Source organism: Cupressus sempervirens, chromosome 7 (genome assembly GCF_028749045.1).
Source record: "Cupressus sempervirens isolate cs-2001-9-10 chromosome 7, ASM2874904v1, whole genome shotgun sequence".
Taxonomy (NCBI): Eukaryota; Viridiplantae; Streptophyta; class Pinopsida; order Cupressales; family Cupressaceae; genus Cupressus; species Cupressus sempervirens.
The window spans coordinates 875,897,397-875,920,627 of NC_143124.1; the positions used below are offsets into that span (position 1 = coordinate 875,897,397).

The 23,231-nt window shown below is 36.4% G+C and overlaps 1 protein-coding gene and 1 pseudogene across 3 annotated transcripts; both read right to left on the bottom strand.

The window, feature by feature from the left end:
• Window positions 1-10,365: 10,365 nt before the first annotated feature.
• LOC149550249 (expansin-A8-like) lies at window positions 10,366-12,517 on the bottom strand. Of its 2 annotated transcripts, XM_089793342.1 has the most exons (3): window positions 12,461-12,517; window positions 11,406-11,556; window positions 10,366-11,307 (listed from the first exon to the last, which is right to left on the bottom strand). In XM_089793342.1, exons 2-3 carry the CDS (start codon window positions 11,545-11,547, stop codon window positions 10,691-10,693), a joined length of 759 nt encoding a protein of 252 aa, XP_089649468.1. In that variant the 5' UTR covers window positions 11,548-11,556; window positions 12,461-12,517; the 3' UTR covers window positions 10,366-10,690. The 2 variants fall into 2 exon arrangements, with proteins under 2 accessions (XP_089649468.1, XP_089649469.1); XM_089793343.1 differs by lacking the exon at window positions 12,461-12,517 and having other exon boundaries at window positions 11,406-11,562.
• An 8,957-nt stretch (window positions 12,518-21,474) lies between these two features.
• Window positions 21,475-22,487, bottom strand: LOC149550250 (putative 12-oxophytodienoate reductase 11 pseudogene; annotated as a pseudogene). Its single transcript, XR_016354296.1, has 2 exons — window positions 22,298-22,487; window positions 21,475-22,215 (listed from the first exon to the last, which is right to left on the bottom strand). The product of XR_016354296.1 is annotated as a putative 12-oxophytodienoate reductase 11 pseudogene (transcript).
• Between the last annotated feature and the right edge of the window lie 744 nt (window positions 22,488-23,231).

Here is a 23,231-nt window from a genome sequence, read left to right on the forward strand (position 1 = left end):
AAAAGTCAAGCCACGAGAATTTGAGGTGAGTGACTTAGTTTTGCAGCATAACATGAGGAATCTCCAAAACTATGAAAAGAAAGGAAAATTTGAACCTAATTGGCTTGGTTCATTTATCATTACAAGAAAATATTGTTCTGGGGCATATCAGATTGCCACTTAAGAGCGAGATCCGCTCCTTGAGCCTGTAAATATCCAACATCTCAAGCGGTTCTATGCTTGAGTCTTGCAGTTCCTATACAGTGTTGTTATAGTCCCACAAAAATTAGAAAAAATTAGAAATCTCCAAAAACATTCATAAAATGTTCCTGAAGAAAAGACTAAAAAGAAGAAAAAGTTCCTGGAAAAAAGAAAAGAAAAGTATTTTGGTCCATTATCTATAAGGCTCATCTCACTTCACCCCATTCCACCATTTCATCTCATTTTTTTGCAAAAGTCCTATCTAACTTGCGCTTTTTCATACATCCAATGGAAAGACCTCTTGTCCGTGAGGCTTCACTTCACTCCCATTTTTCAAAAGACCTCTAGTCTATGAGGCATTTTTTCATCAAGTGCTCGTCCCAATCCCATTACACTGAGATTCTTCCTACAACAGTGACTACAATAGAACTTAAACAACATCACCTTTGAGACTTAACTATTTGAGAAATTTGTTCTTTCTATAGCTCTTGTTGATAAACATTTGCGATCACCAACATCAAACAAAACAAAATTTCATATGATGAATCCTTCCTATACGTGGCAATAAAACATTCACCTTTAGGCCTTAACATTCTTGGTAGGACCTGTGGACTGAATGACTACTTGGTCATGCGATCTCTTTTTGGTTGATTTCATTTTGTGTGTTAGTGGAAGCCTTTAATGGTGTGCCTTGATCTTCCATATTTTGGTGGAACCTAAATCACTCTGATTGACTACATGTGTTTGTGGTATGATCTATGTTTGATACTTTAGTACATATGTGTTAGTTTTAGGTTATGTTTATGCATTGCGCAATGGCGGCAATGGGTTAGTACAATTTCCACCAAAGATCCCTAAAACGACTTTGGGTATGCCTAGGCCTCTCTAGGGTGTATGTGACATTTGTTCCATCACAACTATACAAACTACACCTATTATCCTAAAATCTCTATGGTATTGTGTGTCTAGTCCATGCAAAGGAGCCTTGTCATTTATGCTTCTATAGCATATAATGAATAAACTCTTTTGCAAAATCAAACTAAAGTGTGCTCCCCCATATAAACATGACTAAATCCCTTGATATCATGTAGTTAGGATTCATTTAGTATAGGGTTTCATTGCACCTTGCTTGAGACAAGGGTCCTATTTATTTCCTCCTCTTATACTACGCTACTTGGTTCCTACAAGTGAGGAGTTTTGACACATGTCTCTTCATTAGGTTCATTTTCATATTTACATTTTAAGTTCAATCATTTCACTTTGCATTCATTAGTGTCTTTTTCTATTACTGACATTTTAGGATCCATTCATTGTCATATTCAATTGGCATTTTATTCATTAGTAGATTTCATCATTAGTTCATTACATTAATTCATTAAATGCATCCATTATAATCATCACATCTAGTGGCATATACATCATAAAACATCTCACAAACCATATAGTACATCCATATATGTAACACAACACAATGCATACATCTCATATTTTCCATCAAACCTGCATCACTCACAAATTAAGCATCGTATATAAATCATAGGCAATATCACTCCACACACATCCTACATCACAATGTCAGTATCCATATCATAGAAATCACATGCATAAGAAATTGATCTGAAGAACGGATCTAGGCTAATTGCAGTATTGAATGCTTAAATAAAATCAAATTTTAGCGAAGTCTTATTACATGCATACATAAATGAAATTATGCATCAGAACTTAAGAATTTAAGGTGAAATAAACAGAATTGAGAGAGAAGAAGATAGAGAGTGCAAACAAAGTTTGATTTCAGAGTTCGCCACAAATGTGACTACGTCTCTGGGTCAGCTCCAATAGAGTACGACCAATCCGATTATTCTCCAAAATCAATTACAAATGCACAAGACTTATTCCCTTAAACACATCAGCATAGCATGCCCTCGACGTGCAGAATAGTCTTCAAAAGTCTCTTAAACATTCTCCTGTTCTCATCGCCTGAATTGAAAAAACTACCACCATCTCTACTCTCACCTCACACCCCCTTTTATACATAAAATTTTACTCAATTTGGTTCATAACCAAATGATTTACAAAATATTCCTTATCTCTCCATAATATTTTCAAATCTCCCCTAATCTTTATTTTAGCCCTTTTATTCCTTATTTACGAGCTTTTGTTGTTACAAAGGATTAATAAGGGAAATTAGTTTTAAAAAATAACCTCATTTTGAATAAGGTTGGTGGGTTGGATAATGTTCAAATCAAACGAGTGCCAATTAAGTATCAAGCGCGACCAATAGCGCACCGGTGGCATATGATTTTGGTGGGCCGGCGGTTACAGGATCAAAGCCCACCGCCGACATTTTATAACCAATTCTTAGTGCCGATAAGATAAAACTAACCGCCGCCCAAGTAAAACAAGGAGCCACGTATTTGGCGGAACGGTCAGGCACTATGTTTGGCTCCCGCAGGTCTCAACCGAAGTATGAAAGAGAGGCCACGTGGCGCAACCTTATTCGCCCATGGAGATGATGTGATACATGCTGACTAATGCATTCAATGTGACTATAGATGCCACATGGCATGCCACGATTGGTCCACTTCAGACTTGTACGAATTGCTAACGTCATCATTTTACCCTCAAGTCAACCAAACTTTAAATGTTTGTAACTTGAACATACAATGTCGTATTTTGACGAAACGAACACCATCGGAACCGTCTCAACGAGCTCTTTGTAATGACATAGGGTCTGTCAATTTTTGAGACAATTATTTTTTTGCCTTTTGGACACTTTGTGATCCTAGTTTGACCCAACTTTGACCAAGCGTAACTTGCATGAACGGACTCCTTTTTGCTCCGTTCAAGTTGCGTTGGAATCAGGACATCGAGATCTTTTTGATGGTGCAAATTTTGGAGAGAAATGAGATACTTCAATTTTCACTAAAATTGTCCACCGAATCAGAAATAGTCATCCATATACATATAGGCTCATCGAATCATGTCATATATATATATATATATATATATATATATATATATATATATATATATATATATATATATATATATATATATATATATATATATATATATATATATATATCAAAAAAATAAATGTTTGTGTATAGTCCATATACAAAAGAATCATGTAGTATCATCATGTACAAATGCATCATCAAAAAACTCATTGCATCTAAACCTCTATGTCAAAACTACTCACTATATAGAATCAGGTAGCTGGCTATGAGGGCCTTGCCCCTCCTGTATCCCCTCCTCATGGAGGCCTACACTGCCCAACTGATTGCTCTGATCTGTCTCGGACCCCTATGGTCCATGAGCTAGAGGCCTCCCAAAAATATGGTTGCCACTGATTGGCAGACACGACATCATGATATAAAGACCTGTAATAGGTAGCCTCTAATACTGCCCATGTCTCCATTCAACAGGCTTCCACAGCCTCCTACATCACAACCATGGCTGCCCAATGTTGTACTACCTATTTGGCCAAATCATGTTGCTGGCAGTACTCATCTATTTGTGTTTGGTGAGTGTTCCACTCCAACCATAGTGTGGCCACCTCTCCCCAGAGGGTCTCTATCTCTGCCAACTCATTAGCCTCTTCCTGCATCAAAAAATTGTTGAACTTTCTAGCATCTATCCTCACCTACAAGATTGTCAAGGCCTCCTAGGCACTGTCCACCCTAGCTTGCTGAGCCAGAACCTCTGCTTGAAGTGCCACCAAGGCCTGCTACACATTTTCTGCCTGTGCTCGCTCAACCTGTACCTCATCTTGGAGACCGGCAACCTCTATATGGAGGCTATCCCTTTCCACTATGACCATATCTACATCCACTAGTGGTCCCTTTCCTTGTGGCCCTAGTGGCCCCTGTCCCTGTGGCCTTGGTGGCCCCTATGGTGGCCCTACTGGTACTAATGCTCTCCTCTGGCGGGCTCTGCACCTCCATGGACCCTGTTGTGACCCTATAGTGGTAGTGGCACCACCGTTGCCTATCCACCATCCCTTACTCCATCCCCCTCCCCCTGTGTCTACTCTACTAGTGGTCAGCATCATCCTTGCATCCCCTCAGTCCTTGTCATGTACCCAAGGCACTCACTGCATCGATCACTAGGATATCCTCACCAACCTTAGGTTGGTCCCATGACTCTCTAACTTTTCATACTCCTAGGATACCATAGGGTATACAAACCTATTTGGGACTACATCATGTATCCTACCAAACTACCTCTGCTCCCTAGAGGGCATGTACCTCATAATGACATGCATGGAGTCCCCAATCAGCCAGCAGTCTATCTGTGTGTATGGGAGGTATATCTGATCCTCATTATCATCCTCTCCCTTGGCTGCTAAGACGCTGCCCCATCACTCCATGTCATCATACGGTGTCCAGTCAAACATGATAATGTTGTCCAAGCATCTCCACTAGAAACCAACCATGTGGAGGTATACTAGATAAGTGTCCTATACCGGCATGCAAACAACTCACCTAGCTATTTGGTCTCGCATCTGGTAATCGGCCATGTGATACCTATGTGCTCCCATGATCACACCATGAGTAGTGTCAACCCTGGCCCCGTGGTCCGTTGTGCCCTGTAGGTGTACATATGCAGGCCATGATATAGCTTCACTAGGATGGTCTAACCCCAACAGAAGACCGTACCATCATCCTGTAGTAATGTGTTAAGTACCCATGTCCACACAATGGGAAATCCATGCTCGACATGGTTTGGTACCATCCTCTAGATGAGAGAAGCAAGGTACATGGCCAGTTGTGGCAGTCTTTGCTCTAGTGCCTCTTTCCATGTGAGCCATGACCTCTGTATTGACAACCTCTACCGTCGCTGCCAGAAGCACTCTTGCAGATAGGGATTTGCACCCTCTAACACATACTCAAGGTACATCCCCTAGATAGGCACCCATAGAATTTGTCACACGTCGAGCAAGGTGACAATCACCTCTCTAGTAGGTAGATGGAAACTCGATGTAGGTGTGCCACCGCTTAATCAATGTTGACAGCTATGCTGAATGTGCTCTCAAATTTGACCACTCATGCATGTGCTCCAACTCACACAGTCTCACATGTCTCCACTTGGCCTTTGTTAGTCTCTCCTCTAGCATCATGGTCGGTAGATAGTGCTCCCACGATCGAAATACCACTGTCTCCATCTATAACATAGACATGCATATGGTCAGTTTCCTTTATCTCATGATGCCTTTAGTATGGGGCATCCTCCCTTGTTCTCCACTGATTTGTCCCAATCAGTGAAGATGTGAATTGACGCAAATACCAATCTGTGTAGACACTAATTGGCATAGACACTGATCCATGAAGATGCTGGTTAGTGCAGACACCGATTAGTGTAGATGATAGTCTTTGGAGATGTCATTTTAGCATCTTCGGCAACTGTGTAGATGTTGATTTCCCAACAACTGCTAGATTGTCATCTACAGAGATGAAGAAATAAAGTTCATTATCTTCACCTCATCTCCAACCCCCTTTTTCCCCCCTTTGTCATTTGCGTAGATGACAAGATGTATCCTGTCATCTTCATAGACCTCCCAATACCTGCTTTGTCGTCTGTACAGACAATTGAGTGGAGACTGCCATCTCTGACCCAATCAATTTTTTGGCCTCATTAGTGTGACATAAATGCAATCTATGCTATGAAACAAAAAATCTGACAAGTTAGGTTAGTTAACTCACTGGTGGGCCCATCTCCGCTGGTCTCTAGTGCTCTCAGGTGCACTCTCCAAGCTGCAATCTGTCTATAGGGTCCATCCTTCACTTAGGTTCTCTATACTCTAGGTGTGCAAATGACCCTTCCTTGAGCCCCTCGGAGGCTTATATAAGCCCTCCAAGGCCCCTTTTTGAGCTCGTGTCTTTTCCCAGTTGTGTTGATCCCCTGTTTACCCCCAAGTCATGCAAAGTCTTCATTTGTCCCCTTTCCTTCCCATTTCTTTTCTTTTAAAGACCTTTTTTGTGAAAATTGCCCAAAATTTATTTTTTGCGCTATTTTCACGAGGGGGCACCCTCCTCCTTTATCGTCGCTTCGACACCACTCTTAGGACTCCTATCCTTTCTAGGGCAACGCATATTTTCTTTTCTTTGATATAATATTGTCCCAACATCACATCAAAGAGGGGCAAAATGTAGACACTTAAAATTTTCCTAAACACTATATTAATTCATTTAATATTTCCTGTGACATTATAGTTAATTATTTACTAATTAATTATATTCATTATATTCTTCTACTTATTTAATTAAATAGATTCACTCTTCTAATGCACTTAAATTTAATTTAAATACTTCCCTCCCTAATGTATTAAATTTATTTAATGCATGGTGCTCCATAAATCCCCTTTTCAATAAATCTTATTTATTTAATTTCTTCCATTCCATTAAATTCTCTAAACCTATGATTAAATTAAATCCTATTTAATTTAGTCTTAAACCTATCCTAAAACCTAGTCTACACCCATCACTTTCATCCTTTTAAGCCTACCCACTTCTTAATCCCACTTATTTATCCCTAACACCTTGCTAAACCCCTTTTAGTTCCTAAGTGTATGCTCATACATGTGTGAGGAACCCTTCACACTTCTCACACCTCTCACACCTTCCACACTTCTTACACCTTTGTCCCCCACTCCTTCCTTCAAGTTTGCTAACACATGTATGACCAAATTTTGAATGTTGACCTTTGCATGACTTGTCTCCATGTCTCCCTTGTGGCACCTATGTGGATGCCATATAGATGCCACCTCCCCAAGGCCTCTCTCAAGCCAATAAATAGAGCCCTTGTCTCAAGCATTTTCCATCTCTCTAATTTGCATTGTTATCATGCTAGTTTGTTGTTAGAGCTCTTTAGTGATTTTGTGACTTGCATATTTGCTACTAACCCTTTGGTAGTTTGTTTACTTCTTGCATTGTTTTCCATACTCATTTTAGTATTACATTCTTAAATTTTCTTATTGCATCCATCTCCATTATCCATTGAGTGCTCTCAAGAATGGTTGCTTCCATAGACATCTCTTGAAGCATTCTTCATCATTTAGTTTAGTTGCATGGTCATTGTTACATTTCATTACCTTGGGATTCAATAATTGTGTTTGATAGAGCACACCTACATCCCTCACACTTGAGCACACCAACAAGGCCTCTTATGGGTGTTGTTGTTGAGTTTCTTTGAGGTTATGTGAGAACTTTATTTGTTGGTTGCATAGTTGTTTTAAAACTCAAGTAGACTTAGTGGTTTTATCAATCTTATTTGAATCTTGAATGCATATGCTACTAACGTTTACTTGTTTATGTGTGCTCCCTATAGGCTAGGTTTTCCCATATACAACTACAGCTGGCGACAACCGTTTATGAATGTAAAGGGACTATTAACACATTATGCTAAGGGTGGTTTTTCAGTTTTCAAAAAACCTTACAGACTTATGATGGGTTTTCACTATCTTTTGGGTGTAAATTATTTAATATTCAATAACTACCAAACCTACAACAAGGTTATGTTAAATTTTTTTGAAGATTTGGTGGTTGAACTGGGTGATGACATGGGCACTAGTGATCATATTGAACCTATGAGAGTGGAGGCTTGCATCCATAAGAGAAAAGTGGTGATGGTTTATTTGCAGGAGGGTGATCTATTACCATTTATGGAAGGGATGACAAAACATGATGATAATATCGCAATGCAGCTCTTTAATTCATGGAATGACATGATAGTGACAATCAATGGGATAGGTTTTGAAATCTTAGAGGAAGTCATTGTGAAGGTTGGAGGGTTTGTCCTGGAAGGAAAGAACTGGATCAAGCAGGCCAAGGTAAATGAGGAAACTAGTCTACGATTTTTTTTCAAAATTAAGGAGGAACCGATGCGAATATATGGTGGGTTTTCAAGGGAAGACCTTCTTAAACCCTGGGATGTTATCGACTATGCTATTATGAGACACATTACTCTCAAGGATTGGTTTTAGATACTCTATTATTACCATTTCCCCATTCTTAACCACTTTAGAAACCTAGATCATATTTCCTTTCTATTTCTTTTGTTGCATTCTATGGAAGATTTTATCTATAAGGCTATGAGGAAAAAAGAGGAGGGTAAAACCTTTTATCTCATCCATCAAGGGTTCATGAAAAAATTGTATATCTACCATCTTGCCCAAAACCCATCGCTTCTGGTCAACCTGCTAGCTTCTGTCACCTCCCAAGTCTCATTGGACCCTGGTCCTAGCCCCAGCCACAAAAAAACCAAGAAAACCCTTGGCCCTGAGGTTAAAATTAGTCTCATTGATTCATATCTAGACACTAGGAAGAGTAAGTAGAGTGCCAAGTGAACTGGAAAATGCCTCCAGTTGGAAAAATTCAAGTCCCCCCAAGCATGATTCGAGCTCTAAATCTATCGAAAGTGATGTTAAACTTGCCAAAAGGAAGAGACTATCCTAGGACACGAAGTCTGTCCCCAATGCCTCTACTCTCACATTTCTGACACCCTCAAAGCTACCTCGACTAGAAGCGAGTGAGAAGACATCACCTCCCCCAAGAAAGATACTCCTAAAGGTGGGGGGAAAGGGCAAGTATCGCCATGACTAGGGCCACATCAAGGCTAGACTGGATAGGCTAGAGCTTTTGATTAGGGATCTGACAAACAATCACATTGGTATCTGCTAGAAATTTTACACTATGGTGGAATTCTCAACCAAAGTCATGCATTCCGCAGCCACCACCCTTTACTTTTTGTAGGTAAATAAGGATGAGAAGGACCTAGGCAAGGAGAGCGAGACAACCTGATCCATTTATTGGTTCCTAGTGGAGGACTAGTTGAAGACGCTCCTGGACAAACTTGTCAAGGTGGAGGGGGAGTACATGAACAAGGACGCGTTTGAAGAGAAGAAGGATGATGATCCTAGAAAGGAGGGTAGCTAGCCCTGGGTCTGGTTTTTATTTTTGTTGTTGTTATGTTGTTTTTTACTATGAACTGGATACCCTACGTGGTTTTACATTATATGTTTATGTTGATATGTGAGACTAATAGAAACAAGTTGTTTGAGTGCTGCTAGAAGGCTTTTTAGCTTTTTCTTTATGCAAGTTTTAGGACTGATTATTGATTCAGCTTTGGATATTATATGTTTTTTGAAGTTTAAAGCTGGTATCTGTTAGATGACTGGGAGGTAACCTCTGGCTGACTTTTCAGCCTTTATGAACTCCGAGGTCAGCCACCATCCTTTTGACTGCTATCTAATATTTCAAAAACATAAATACACGACAAATTAGTAAAAAAATAATTATTAAAAAATAAGAATAAAACAATATAATTTTATTGATTTAAATATTTTCAAATATATACCAACATTTCAAAAATTATTTTTTCACATTATATCTATATAATAATAATGAATTGTCTTATTTTTCCATTCCTCTTTAAAAATATAACATACTATTATACCTCATCCAAATCCAAAAAAAATCTAAGTATTTATTTTCATTCATTAAATTTAGACAATAATTAAAATTGGACCGTCCCAAATGATTTTTATTATTTTCTAACAGATTGAAGTCTTAATAGGTAAGAGCTTTGTTCAACTTTAAATACTTGTTACGAATTACTTTTATCCATTTGTCAATGTTTAATTAAGTGTCCCATTAATATACAAATGGAGTACTTTACATGTTGGATCATAATTACTTTTTTAATTAAGGTTTTCATTAATATGTAAATGGGATTGTTTAATTAAAATTACTTTATTATTATTATAATTTATAATTAAGAGTCTTATAAATATGCTATCGGAGTGGCATGTGAAAGGAGTTAATTTGGAAAATTGTACAATTAGACATGTTTGAGTTGGAGTGGTACTTATTAGAATAGAGGAAGATCACATACTTGAATTCTATGGACATCATCTATATGCATTTATTCTCTCACACAATGGGTTGTTGTGAACCGACATTCATGTCACATGGTTCGATCGATTTAACCTAAAGATGTGTTGTTTTAAAGCACTATTCATACAACATAGACGTTTCAATGTAAACTTAAAATGTAAGTCGTTATAAAATAGTTATAGTAAAACACAGATCACTAGATAAATGGTTGTGAGCCAGTACTATTAGGGATTGATCAATTCGAGAGAATCTCTCCTGTTCTTTTTGGGCAAACCATTGGAAGAGGAAGAAACCGTAAATATCATATAATAAATTACGTATATTACTGAATAATACAATTGGAAAGAATGCTTTCTGATCACCGCCGGAGCTGATTTGGGAGGAAAAACAGCAGTAAATCCTGAGGTAATACAGTAGCAGACTTCCTTTCTCTAACGGGCATATAAATATGTATCATGCAAACAATGAGGAGCGGGGAGAGGGTGCCATAGTTGGAATCACCACACCGTCCCAAATTCTCTCTTACAATTCTGCCTCGTTTAACACGGGCGATCAGCATTACCTCTACCAACAACAAACACAAATACAACTAACAAATTAAATACTCCGCACATTCAGAACTGAGCGCCTTGGAAGGTCTGCCCGAACTGCCAGTTGGAAGGCGCCACGTTATACGAAACCGTTGTCCTCCCGTCGCTGGTGGTCACCTTGAATGACAACGCCTGCCCATTCAGGTAAGAGCTGCTCTGCCAGTTCTGACCCCAGTTGCGTGACATGGCCTGCCACCCTGTCCTCGACCCCTTTATTGCGACAGCGTGGACGTCCCCTGCCCCTGCCACGTTGGATATCAGCACCAGATTGAAGTAGGAGTGGCCATTCACGGTGAAACGAACTCCTCCCTTTCTTAGGCAGGGAACCCTTCTGAAGATGACTGGGACGATGCCGCCTTTGTACTTGGCGATCTGTTCAAAGGCGGGCTGCGCCATGTCGAAGTGCTGCAGGGGAGGGTTGCACCAGCCGCCATTGTCGTTGGGCAGGGCGTTGTTGGGCGGGCAGAAGTTGGTGGCGGTGACCCTGACTGTGCCGGGCAGACACCACTGCGGGTCGTCGTTGCACTTCATCTCGTAGCACGCTCCGCAGGTGAGACCGTTGTTGAACAACGCTGTGCTCAGGGCAGCCGTGTTTGTTCCATAGCCCTGGCTGTACAAATTGCCATACCCACATGCCCCACCTATACACAAAACCAAATACTCATTTATGAGGCACACCAACTTGGTGTAGCAAAATTAATAGCAGTTATAAATAGTAATAATGGAGAAAAATATGTACCCATTGTGCCAGAAGCATCACTGCCTCCATAAAAAGTAGCATGGGCTGACTGCCAACCACCATATTGTCCATATGCAAGTTGAGTAGATATGGACAGAATTGAAACCAGTGAAACCAAAGTACTTCTGCAGAGGACCCCCATTATGAATTCCTGCATAATAACACCACACCACTCTGTGATGAAAGAGAACTAGGTAGACCAAAAATTGGACTATAAAAATCATAAAAATAGAATTGAACAAGGTGTATTTTGATGACAGATCATAGAATTTGATATAAAATGTTAATTGATTGAATTCAAAAAATTTCTACAATTATTAACTTGCATTTTAAATTATCTTGATGATGAATTAATGAAGATAATCCAAGCATTAACACAAAAATAATGCTGAAACAGTGAAAGATATAAAATAATATAAAAATACAAAACTAAACATAAAGACAATTAGAGATAGACACAAAATATAGCAACCTACATTGTTTATTATTAAAAACTACATCTACCCAAAAGCAAGCTGAGGAACATCTGTAACTGGTTCTTTCATACACCATAACAATCTCCATTCATCCTTTTATACAAATGTTGAACTTTTCAAAGATGAAGGGAGAACATAGTTGAAAGAAATGAAGACGAGGCAGACAAAAGAATGTATCTCGTAAAAAGAGATACATGCAGTCAAATTCAAATTCAAAAGCTCTCAATATTCATGACCACTCTGTGATGAAAGTTAGCTAAACCAAAAAAACAGAGCATTCGGGTACTCATAGTTGAGTAAAATGTATCTCACTATCTTAAGATACATAATGGAATATGATAAAAACTATATTCTCAACAAACAAATACACAACACAGCAGCCAAATCTATAAAGCTTTCAATATACATGACCACTGCGTAATGAAATTAAAGTAGACCAACGGATCAAGAGAACTAAGAACAACAATCTACACTTCACTTCTAAACATTGAAAAACAAAAAGATATACACAATCAAATCCAAACACTTTCAATACTCAATAACATGAATGAATGAAATGGCAATGGCAATGCAATGTACCTGAATCAGAGAGACCACAGAGGCTAATCTTGATAGAAAGAAATGAGATTCTTGCTTGGATTTTGCAAAGGGCATTTGCAGCTATATATAGATTGTCCAGTTTCTCCTGGGGTCCGATTTTCTGGTAACTTCCTTTGCTTGATTCGACTCAAGTAAAGAAAAGTTTCGTCGTTATTTGAATTGTGCACATGGCGAGAGACCCCACCTGCACATGGAGTATTGGCGGATGTTGAGTCAAAAACAACCGGCGGAACCGGCCTTAACCCACGGCTGATGTTGAGTTGCACATGTTTGCATTCCAAATCCCTCTTAAATTCCTTGGAATGCAGACAATGATGGGATTTCGTGCATCTTCTTCTGGGATTTTTCTCAAAACTGTGCAACTCAGGTGACACGATAACCCATCTTCTTATCGAGTATTAATTGTATCATTAGACCTTCGAAAAGTCGAAATTATCCCCATAAAAGTATTCAAATTTTATACAAATTTGTGTCGGTGTTTAAAGCAAAAGTTTTTTTAAATTCAATTACTAGACGTGGGACACCACAAGAAGGAGGAAAAACAAATTCACAAATTTTGTCTGACAACAGTATTAATGGTGGCCAAGACATTCTTAAACTCAATTCACCCATTCTTCTCAACTGGAGATATTGTTGTACTAGAGATACACATGGTTAGCGCCCACAAGAATGGGTTTTTCTGGTTTTATCAGATTTTTCTATGTTTAGTAGGCGTACACAAGAATGGATCTTGCCAGTTTTATAATATTTTTTTTGTGCTTGGTAGGCGTCCACAAGAATGGATTTTTCTTGTTTTATCATATTTTTTATGTTGATCTGGTAATGTCTTGTCACATCCGTGCCAATGCTGGTTTCTTTCAGGGGGGCTGTGCATTTATCTGTGATCAGATTTTCCATGGCCAGAACGAACAAGAAGTTGGTGTACTTTAAGTTTTGGCCACATAACTGTTGTGTTAGGAGGGGCCATGGGAACAGACAGTTGGGCCCATTAGCAGAGTTCAGCAGAAGAAAAACTCTTGGGAAGATATCACAGATTTTTCCTTTTTCTTTCGATCGGTGAACATCCCATGTGAACGTCGCCACCGCTGAAACGACTGCACGGCAACAGCTTTTAACAGCTCCTTGACAAACGGTTTTCCTGCTTCGTTACGCTTTCTTTTTGTTACGTAGTCATTTGCTTCTGAAAAACTCATGGTTCTTGTTTGAAATTTCAATCAATGGAAATCATAAAAGTCGGTCATTAATCAATGGAATTCATGCGAAGTCTTATCATAAATCATGACTCTATTGCCATATTAAGACTTATTGGACAGGTAATTTTGTATTATTCTGCTAAGAGTCGTTAATGTGGATCCGTAGATTTTCTTTTGATGAAGGGGAACCCTATATTGGTTGGAATACAAACTAGCTATATATACCTCTATATATATTACGCCGAGAGTAATCGTTCTCGAGGCGCCTATTTTTATTTAATCCCAAAGTTATTTTAATCGAAGTTGGGATTAATGAAAATAAAAATAGGCGCTTCGAGAACGATTACTCTCGGCGTAATATACATAGAGGTATATATAGCTAGTGGCAGTCGCGAGACAATAGGAAAAATATTTATTTTTTATTTTTTATTTTGATAAGGTTACTATAAAATTGTTAATTAATTTTTAATTAGAGTTGTATGAAGTTACTATAAAATTATGCTTCAAAACATTTTTAAAAAATTAATATAAGGAGTTTAATATAGATTAAAAAAATATTTTTTATTTTTGGGATATTGTAATGTAAAATGTTATAGTCATACATAGATATATGGTTAGGGACAAAGTTACCATTATAGTTAATGTTAACCTTAGGGATAGAATTAGGGTTAGGGTTAGCATTAGAGTTAGGGTTGGAGTTAGGGTTAGGGTTTGAGCTATGGTTAAGGTTAGGGATAGAGTTATGGTTATGGTTATTGTTAGAGTTATGGTTAAGGTTTAGATTAGAGTTATGTTTATGGTTAAGGTTAGGGTTAATGTTATGGTCATGGTTAAGGTTAGGGTTAGAGTTATGGTTATAGTTATGATTAGGGTTAGTGTTAGGGTTATAGTAAGGCTAACATTAGGGTTAGGGTTAAGGTTTGAGTCAAGGTTAAGGTTAGAGTTTAAAGGGTTAGGGTTTGAGTTAGGATCAAAATTAAGGTTAGGGTTAAGGTTAGAGTCCAATTATGGTAGAGTCAAATCCAAAGTTAGAGTTATGCTCATGGTTAAGGTTAGGGTTAGACTTATGCTTATAGTTAGGGTTAGGGATAGGGTTAGAATCCAATTATGGTAGAGTTAGAATTAGGGTTAGAGTTAGGGGTAGAGTTATGCTTATGGTTAATGTTAGGTTTAGAGTAATGCTCATGGTTAAGGTTAGGGTTAGAGTCATCATTATGGTTATGGTTAGGGTTATAGTGGGGATAGGGTTAGGGTTAGGGTTTGAGTCAAATATATCTTTTAATTTAATATAAGGAATTTAATTTAGATAATTTTATTTTTTTTGGGATATTGTAATGTAAAATGTTATAGTCATACGTAGATATATGGTTAGGGACAAAGTTAACATTACAAATAATGTTAACCTTAGGGATAGAATTAGGGTTAGGGTTGGAGTTAGGGTTAGGGTTTGAGCTATGGTTAAGGTCAAGGATAGAATTGTGGTTATGGTTATCATTAGAGTTATGGTTAAGGTTCAGATTAGAGTTATGTTTATAGTTAAGGTTAGGGTTAGAGTTATGGTCATGGTTAAGGTTAGGGTAAGAGTTATGGTTATGGTTATGATTAGGGTTAAGGTTATAGTAAGGCTAGGGTTAGGGTTAGGGTTAAGGTTTGAATCAAGGTTAAGGTTAGAGTTAGGGTTAGGGCTTGAGTTAGGATCAAAATTAAGGTTAGGGTTAGGGTTAGTGTCCAATTATGGTAGAGTCAGATCTAGAGTTAGAGTTATGCTCATGGTTAAGGCTAGGGTTAGAGTTATGCTTATAGTTAGGGTTAGGGATAGGATTAGAGTTCAATTATGGTAGAGTTAGAATTAGGGTTAGAGTTAGGTGTAGAGTTATGTTTATAGTTAAGGTTAGGGTTAGAGTAATGCTCATGGTTAAGGTTAGGGTTATGGTTAAGGTTTGAGTCAAATATTATTTTAAATTTAATATAAGGAGTTTAATTTAGATAAAAATATATATTTTATTTTTGGGATATTGTAATGTAAAATGTTATAGTCATACGTAGATATATGGTTAGGGACAAAGTTAGGGTAAGGGTTTGAGCTAGGGTTAAGGTTAGGGTTAGGGTTAGATTCTAATTATGGTAGAGTTAAATTTATGGTTAGAGTTAGGGGTAGGGTTAAGGTTAGTGTTAGGATTAGAATTAGGGTTAAGATTAGGATTAGAGTTAGGGTTAGGGTTAGGGTTATAGATAGGGTTAGGGTTAGGGTAAGGTTTTGGGTTAGGGTTAGGGCTAGGGTCAGGTTTAGGGTTAGAGTATGAGTTAGGGTTAGAGTTTGAGTTAGGGTTAGGGTTATAGTTTGAGTTAGGGGTAGACAGAGCATTATAATTTGGGTTAGGATTAGGGTTCGATTTAGGGTTTGAGTTTGAGTTATGGTTAGAGTTAGGGTTAGAGCTAGAGCTAGAGTTAGACTTAGGGTTAGAATTAGGGTTAGGTTTAGGGTTTGAGTTACCAATAGAGTTAATTTTATAGTTAGGTTAATGTTAGAGTTAGGGTTAGGGTTAGAGTTCTGAGTCAAGGTTAAGGTTAGAGTTAGGGTTAGGGTTAAAATTAAAATCCAATTATGGTAGAGTTAGATTTACAGTTAGAGTTATGGGTAGGGGTAGGGTGACGCTTACAGTTAGGGTTAGAGTTAGATTTAGGGTTAGGGTTAGGGTTAGGGTTAGGTTTATATTTAGAGTTAGGGTTATATATAAAGAGAGTTATATCAATGTTAAGGTTAGGGTAAGGGGATTGAGTCAGGGTTAAGGATAGAGTTAGGGTTAGGGTTAGGGTTTCAGTCAGGATTAAAGTTAGGGTTAGGGTTAGAGTCTAATTATGGTAGAGTTAGATTTACAACAAGAGTTAGATTTAGGGTTAGAGTTAGGGGTAGGGTTAGGGTTAGGGTTAGGGTTAGGGTTAGGGTTAGGGTTAGAGATAGGGGTAGACAAAGGGTTAGGCTTAGGCTTAGGGTTAGGGTTAGGGTCAAGGTTAGGGTTAGGTTTAGGGTTAGAATATGAGTTAGGGTTAGAGTTTGAGTTATAGTTAGGGCTATAGTTTGAGTTAGGGGTAGACAGAGTATTAGAATTCTAGCTACAATTCGGGTTAGGTTTTGGGTTATGGTTATGGTTACGGTTAAGGTTAGAGTTAGGTTTAGGGTTACAATTATAGTTAGGGTTAAAGTCCAATTATGGTAGAGTTAGATTCAGGGTTACAGTTAGTGGTAGGGATAGAGTTACAGTTATAGTTAGGGTTAGGGTTAGGGTTAGAGTTAGAGGAAGGGTTATATTTAGAAGTTTTCTTATGGTCACAATTATAGTTAGGTGGGGAGTAAGGGTTGGGATTTTAGATTATATTTATTATTATATAAGGTGCCCTATATAATAATATGTATATTCCCATGCTCATGGATAAGGTTAGGGAAAGAAGTAGGACCACAGTTATTAGTGTTACATTTAGAATTTCATTTAGGAGGGCATTTTGTGCTATTTTTTCCCCCTATTCAACCCATCACTGATGTCTGATCTGAGAGACCTTAAATGAGATAGGTTCTTTGCAGAGGGTTAACATCACTAAAGTTGGTGGCTAACATTTTGTGTTGGCTCGATTTCTTCATTGACCACGCTGGATCATTTTTTCTTGGTCAGGTTGATTCATGCTGCGAGATTTGATAACTCTTATTTCTTTGCGAGCTATCTTCCCATCTTCCCAAAAGTGCAAGATGTTGCCATGCATTCCCATTCTAACGTTTCTTTTTACGCTAGTGTCTTCGAAACACTCTAAAGCCTAGAATTGCATAAGATGCTACCATGCATCTCCATTTTGATGCATCGTCATGCTACATTGTTTCTTCAATTCTCTGAAACCCAGAATTGCATCATGCTACGATGCATTGCCTTTCCAACATTTCCTCACTCCACAATGCTTTCATGAGTCTTTGAGACCCAAAATTGTGCCACATGGAGGGGGTTCGCACCTTTTGTGCTATTTGCTTCATTTGTTGGGAGGAATCTCTTCACTACATCTTAGTCATCCATTGGAAATAAAGCCAATCTTGATCGACGAATGTGACTTAATCCTTCATTGGGAGGAGTTTCCTCGTTGCATCTCAGTCATCCTTTTTGAGGGGAGAATCTACATCGACGGTTGTGACTTAATCCTTCATTGGTGAGGATTCACGATGCATCTATGCCGTCTATTTCAAGAGGAAGACCTTCATCGATGACCATCATTCATTTTTGGGGAAACCAAATTCCCCCTTGTGGTCAACCTTGCATTTTTTGTGGGAGGTTAACACATCATGTTATCTCTTTTCATAGTTTTCTGCCAGTGACATGAAAGTCTTTCCTCTTCTTTCCATGAGTCTCCATTCTAGCGCCTCCTTACGCTGCATTGTTTCTTCAATGCTCTAAAGCCCAGAATTGCGTCATGCTACCACATGTCACCTTTCTGACATTTCCTCACTCTGTAGTGCTTTCGCGAGGCTCCAAGACCCATAATTGTACCACGTAGTGGGGGTCCCCACCTTTCGTGCTATGGTTACAATTTAAATTTTAGGGTTATGGTTAGAATCAAGGTCAATTCTAGAGTTTATAGAATATTTAGAGTTAAGATTAGGGATTAAATATACATGAGGGTTAGCATTGGGTTGTATGATAGTTACAGTTAGGATTATAGTTAGATATATCATTTAGATTAGGTTTTAGGCAGGGTTTAATTAGACTTAAGATTAGGGTAAGGATCAAGGTGAAGTCTATATTAGGGTTCATATCATGGTAGGATTGAAACTAATGTTAGGGTTAACATTGAAATTATGATTAGGGGTAAGGTGAAGATTTATATTTGGTCATGATTGTGGTTTGTGCTAGGATTAGGGTCTAAGCTATGATTAATTTTATGATTGTACCTTTAGGGTTAGGGTTTTGTTTAAGTTTATGATTATGGTTACAACTATGGTTTATGGTTCAAGTTTAAAGTTGGGAATGTGATTAGGATTAGGGATTAGTAAATTTTTTAAGAGTTCGGTTATAGGTTTACACCATGGTTAGGACCTTGGGACTAGATTTAGAGTTTAATATCATGGTTATCCCTATAGTTAGGTTTAGGATTTTGATCAATATTCTAGAGTTTGTTTTTACATTATGGTTAAGGGTTAGATTTTAGGGTTAGGACTATAACCAATATTAGTGTGTAGGTTTTTGGTTTAGATTATGGTTTGGGCTGAGATTTTCGTTATGATTAGAGTTTAGAATATCAATAGGGATATGTTTTAGTGCTATAATTATAGTTTAATGTTGGATTATAGTTGGATTGTACATCATTGTTGGGGCTAGGGCTACGGTAGCGGTTGCTGTTAGGGTTAACTAAGGATGACAATTAGGATGGTTTATCTTTTCAAGTAGAAAAAAAAACTCATATTGATTGAAAAACAAAGAAATTATACTTCGAAAATATTTTTCTATGTCATAATAGATTCATTTATTTTAATTATTGTATTAGTTAATTAGTTGTTTGATGTTTCAAAGTAAACATGGCTTATTTTATTTAAATTTAAATAATATTATTGTTTTGAACTGAATTTAGCTTAATTGTTAATGATCATATTTATATTTCTAATATTAACTCCAATTTGATCAAAGACCAAATATATTTTTGGTATTTTTGTAAACGAACTTGCTTAACACTTCCCTATTTCAAAGTTAATAAAATATCATTTCTATTGTCTTAGATTTGAGAGTAAGTATATTAAATAAGTAATAATAAATGAACATTAGGATTAATATATTTCTAAAATAAAAATATATTACTTAAAAACTTGTTTACTTTAAATGAATAAAGTACTCATTTACTTGTAAATTTTAAAATAGAAATTAATCTACATATATATAAAATATTTATTCTTTTTCCTATTTGCATACAAATTAATTAAAATCTAAACTTTAAACTACACAAATATTTTTAAAATATATATCCATCAATAATTAGTTTAGAATAAAGTAAAATCTAAAAATTAGACACATATAGAATCTTTTTAATTTCTAGATACATGTTTTTCTAATTTATTTCTACAAACATGCAACTGATATTTCTATTATCCATTTTTTTCCATTCTAAAAAAATCTAGATGTAAATAGAATTTTTTTAGATGCATGCAATCTTTCTAATTTTTTCTACATACATATATTAACATTTCTATTTTATATTTTGTTTTTACATTATGGTTATTTCAATCAAAATATCTAGATGTAAGTAGAATTCTTTTCAAAAAATCTAGATGTATATAGAATTCTTTTAATTTTTTACATACATAAAATGATGACTTGCATGCTTGAAAGTGTGTATAAAAGATGGCTTGCACATGGAATGGATCACCTTAAATTATAACCCTTAAAATGGGTCAAGGATCTTGAGGCAAACTATTAGATTTTTATATCTAATTAAAATTAATATATATATATATTAGATATAAAATAGATATAAAATAGATATATTAATATTAGCCCTAAGGTTTTCAATTTTAATTTAGCCCTTAGGTTTAATTTTATATCTATTTTATATTAATTTAACCCAACTATTAGATTTTTATATCTATTTTATATCTAATTAAACTACTATAACTTACACAAATACAAGTCGTTATGTAACACTTGTTGCAATATACACTTTTTAACGCCAATTATCAACTTCGAATCTCTCCCTATTAGATTACGACACTCTCTATACAAGGACCAAAATGCACTTTTATTAATTAATTTAAAAATTACATATAACAGTTTTATGAATTTTAATTTCTAAAAAAATACACACAAATTGATTATGCAGGTGCATTTTGACCCTCCATAGCCAAAACCTTAGATTACATCTACCTTGGTGAATTTGGCACTCCTAAGCAGGCTTGGAATTTGACGGCCGCTCCATATATTTTTTTATGATGGCTAGATTTTTTTTCATACCTTTCATTTTACGTTTAAAAAAAAAGTTGATTGTCAATTTTTTTAATTTAAAAATAATTTAATAGATCATTTTAAATTTAAATATTTTATATTTTAGACAATTATTATATAAATTAGTCATCTATGTAAAATTCTCTATGAAGGACTTATAATTATAAATTAGTAATCTATACAAAAGTTTCAAATAAAAGAAGCAAGTTTCTAAGTTCATATATTTAGTTTAAGAGATTTTTAAATAATATAATTATATATAAAAATATATATCTAATATTGTAAATTGCTAAAAACAAATTTTTAAATTTACTATATTCTATTTCAACAAGTTTCTAAATTAATATAAATATACAATCATCAAATACAAAATAGAAACATATATAAACATAAAGGGAAAAAAAGAAAAAGAAACATATTAATATTATATATTTATCATACATATATATATTATACATATTATGAAATCACATTTATGTATATTAAATAAAATACTAAGTTGCCTATAACAATAACAAACATTGAGAGTTTAATAACACATTTTGATAGTTTAATAATAAATTTATTTGTCATATTGATAGTTCTCTAAAAATTTACCCTATCAATTCATTTGTTCTTACAATTTTTTTAGCCCATCTATACAGTTCAAAGGTGTAAAAACGGCTAATACGACATGTATTTTCAAATACATCCTTAAATCACAATTAATAATAAATTTTATATTCAATATTTAAAGTTCAGATATACCATCTATGTTTTCTCGGATATTTCAATGAACCCTAATTTAAATTTAAATTTAGAAGACAACAATGGTCAACGCAAATGAATCTTCCTCTTTAAAAAAGTTTGCCAATATTGACTTATCATATTTCATGGTATTGAAAATCGATTGATCTCTAACACAAGATAAATTGTCTGAAAATTGAATGAGAACTCTGGCTTGCAAATATCTGGAGAAGGTATGATTACATTGGACATATCAAAAGCACTCAAGATTCGAGGAATAAATAATCTGTGTATCCAACAACAGGATCGGAAGTATAGAATGTTTCTCTGTGGTATTTATTGAGGGGCGCATTCACCTCAAATCTTTTCGGCAAATTCGGATTTGCCAAGAACAGTCGGCCATAAGCAATCAAATCTGCCTTGCCACTGGAAATAGCTTCGTTACCATCATCCCGATCATAACCCCCTGTAGCCAAAAATGTCCCCTTGAATGTTGTTCTTATGGGAATCAGGCTCTTTTCACTCGCTATCGTCGTCTGCGAATTATCAATCCTGGGCTCAAAGAAATGAGCGTACAATATCTTATATTTATTCAGAGCCTCCGCCATGTGAAGTCCCAGTGCCTCTGGATTTGAGTCATACGCTTCTGCATGATCCAAAAATGGAGAAAGCCGAATTCCCACATGCTTTGCTCCGATTTCATCCACCACTGCTTCCACAACTTCAAGTGCAAATCTGCAACGATTCTCCAATGTTCTGCCATAGCCATCTGTTCGATCATTCACGCTGTCCTTCATGAACTGGTCCACAAGGTACCCATGCGCCCCATGGATCTCAACACCGTCAAACCCTGTTCGTAAAAGGACTGATTATGTCAACAAAAGGAACATTCTCTTCTTCAAACCAAGATAAATCAGAATAAAAAAATATACCTGCATCTATTGCATTCCTAACAGCATTTCGAAAATCAACAACTATATTGGGAATTTCCTCTATTTTCAGAGGCCGGGGAGGAGAGAAATCTGCCACATCCTTTCGATTCGGAAGAGGGATCTTTCCAGAGATTGGTTTGCTTGTGGAGGAAACTAGAGATTGGCCATTAGGCTGATAATCTGCATTCCAATGCACCCATTAAATACACAATAGACTGTTTGTTGTGGAGGAGAGCCAACCAAATTGAAATTAATTAAAATTGAAATCTAAATCAAAGTAGAATATTATAACTAATTTTGAATTTCAATTTACATCTACATCTAAATCTAAATGAAAATGTAAATAAAAAATAGAAATCTCACCTGCAAAAATGTTACTCCAAAACTTCAATTTACTCCTATTCAAAAACTCCAATCTAATCCTCCAATAACCTCCACCTCTTCCTTCCTGCAAAAACATAAAATGAAAATGAAATGAGGAGCCTTGGTTTTATAACTTCTGAGAGGCTCCTCATATCCCCCAACAGATGTCTCTTCACATTCCACGAATTTGTTTCAAATTCCCCCACTCCCCGCAAAAAATAAGCATGAATGTGCATGCAAAATTATTTCGCCCCTATTTTTTCGGGCCCTATTTTTTCGGGTCCTACTTTTTCGGGCCCTACTTTTTTGGGCCTATTATTTCGGCCTCCATTTGGCTTCCTATTATTTCGGCCAGCTATTATTTTAGAAATTCTTTTTTAATATTTAATTTGGAAGTTTGTAACTGCTCCCAAATCTTTTTTATTGACAAGGAATCTTGGCATATTCCCGTGCTGGGCATTTGTGCTGCCATTGTATAGAAGGCCTCTCGGCGTAACTAGTTTTCCAACTTTCAAATGTCACTTTTCCCCCTTCTTCTTCATTTCTGATTTTTTTTTAAAGTTTGAATCAT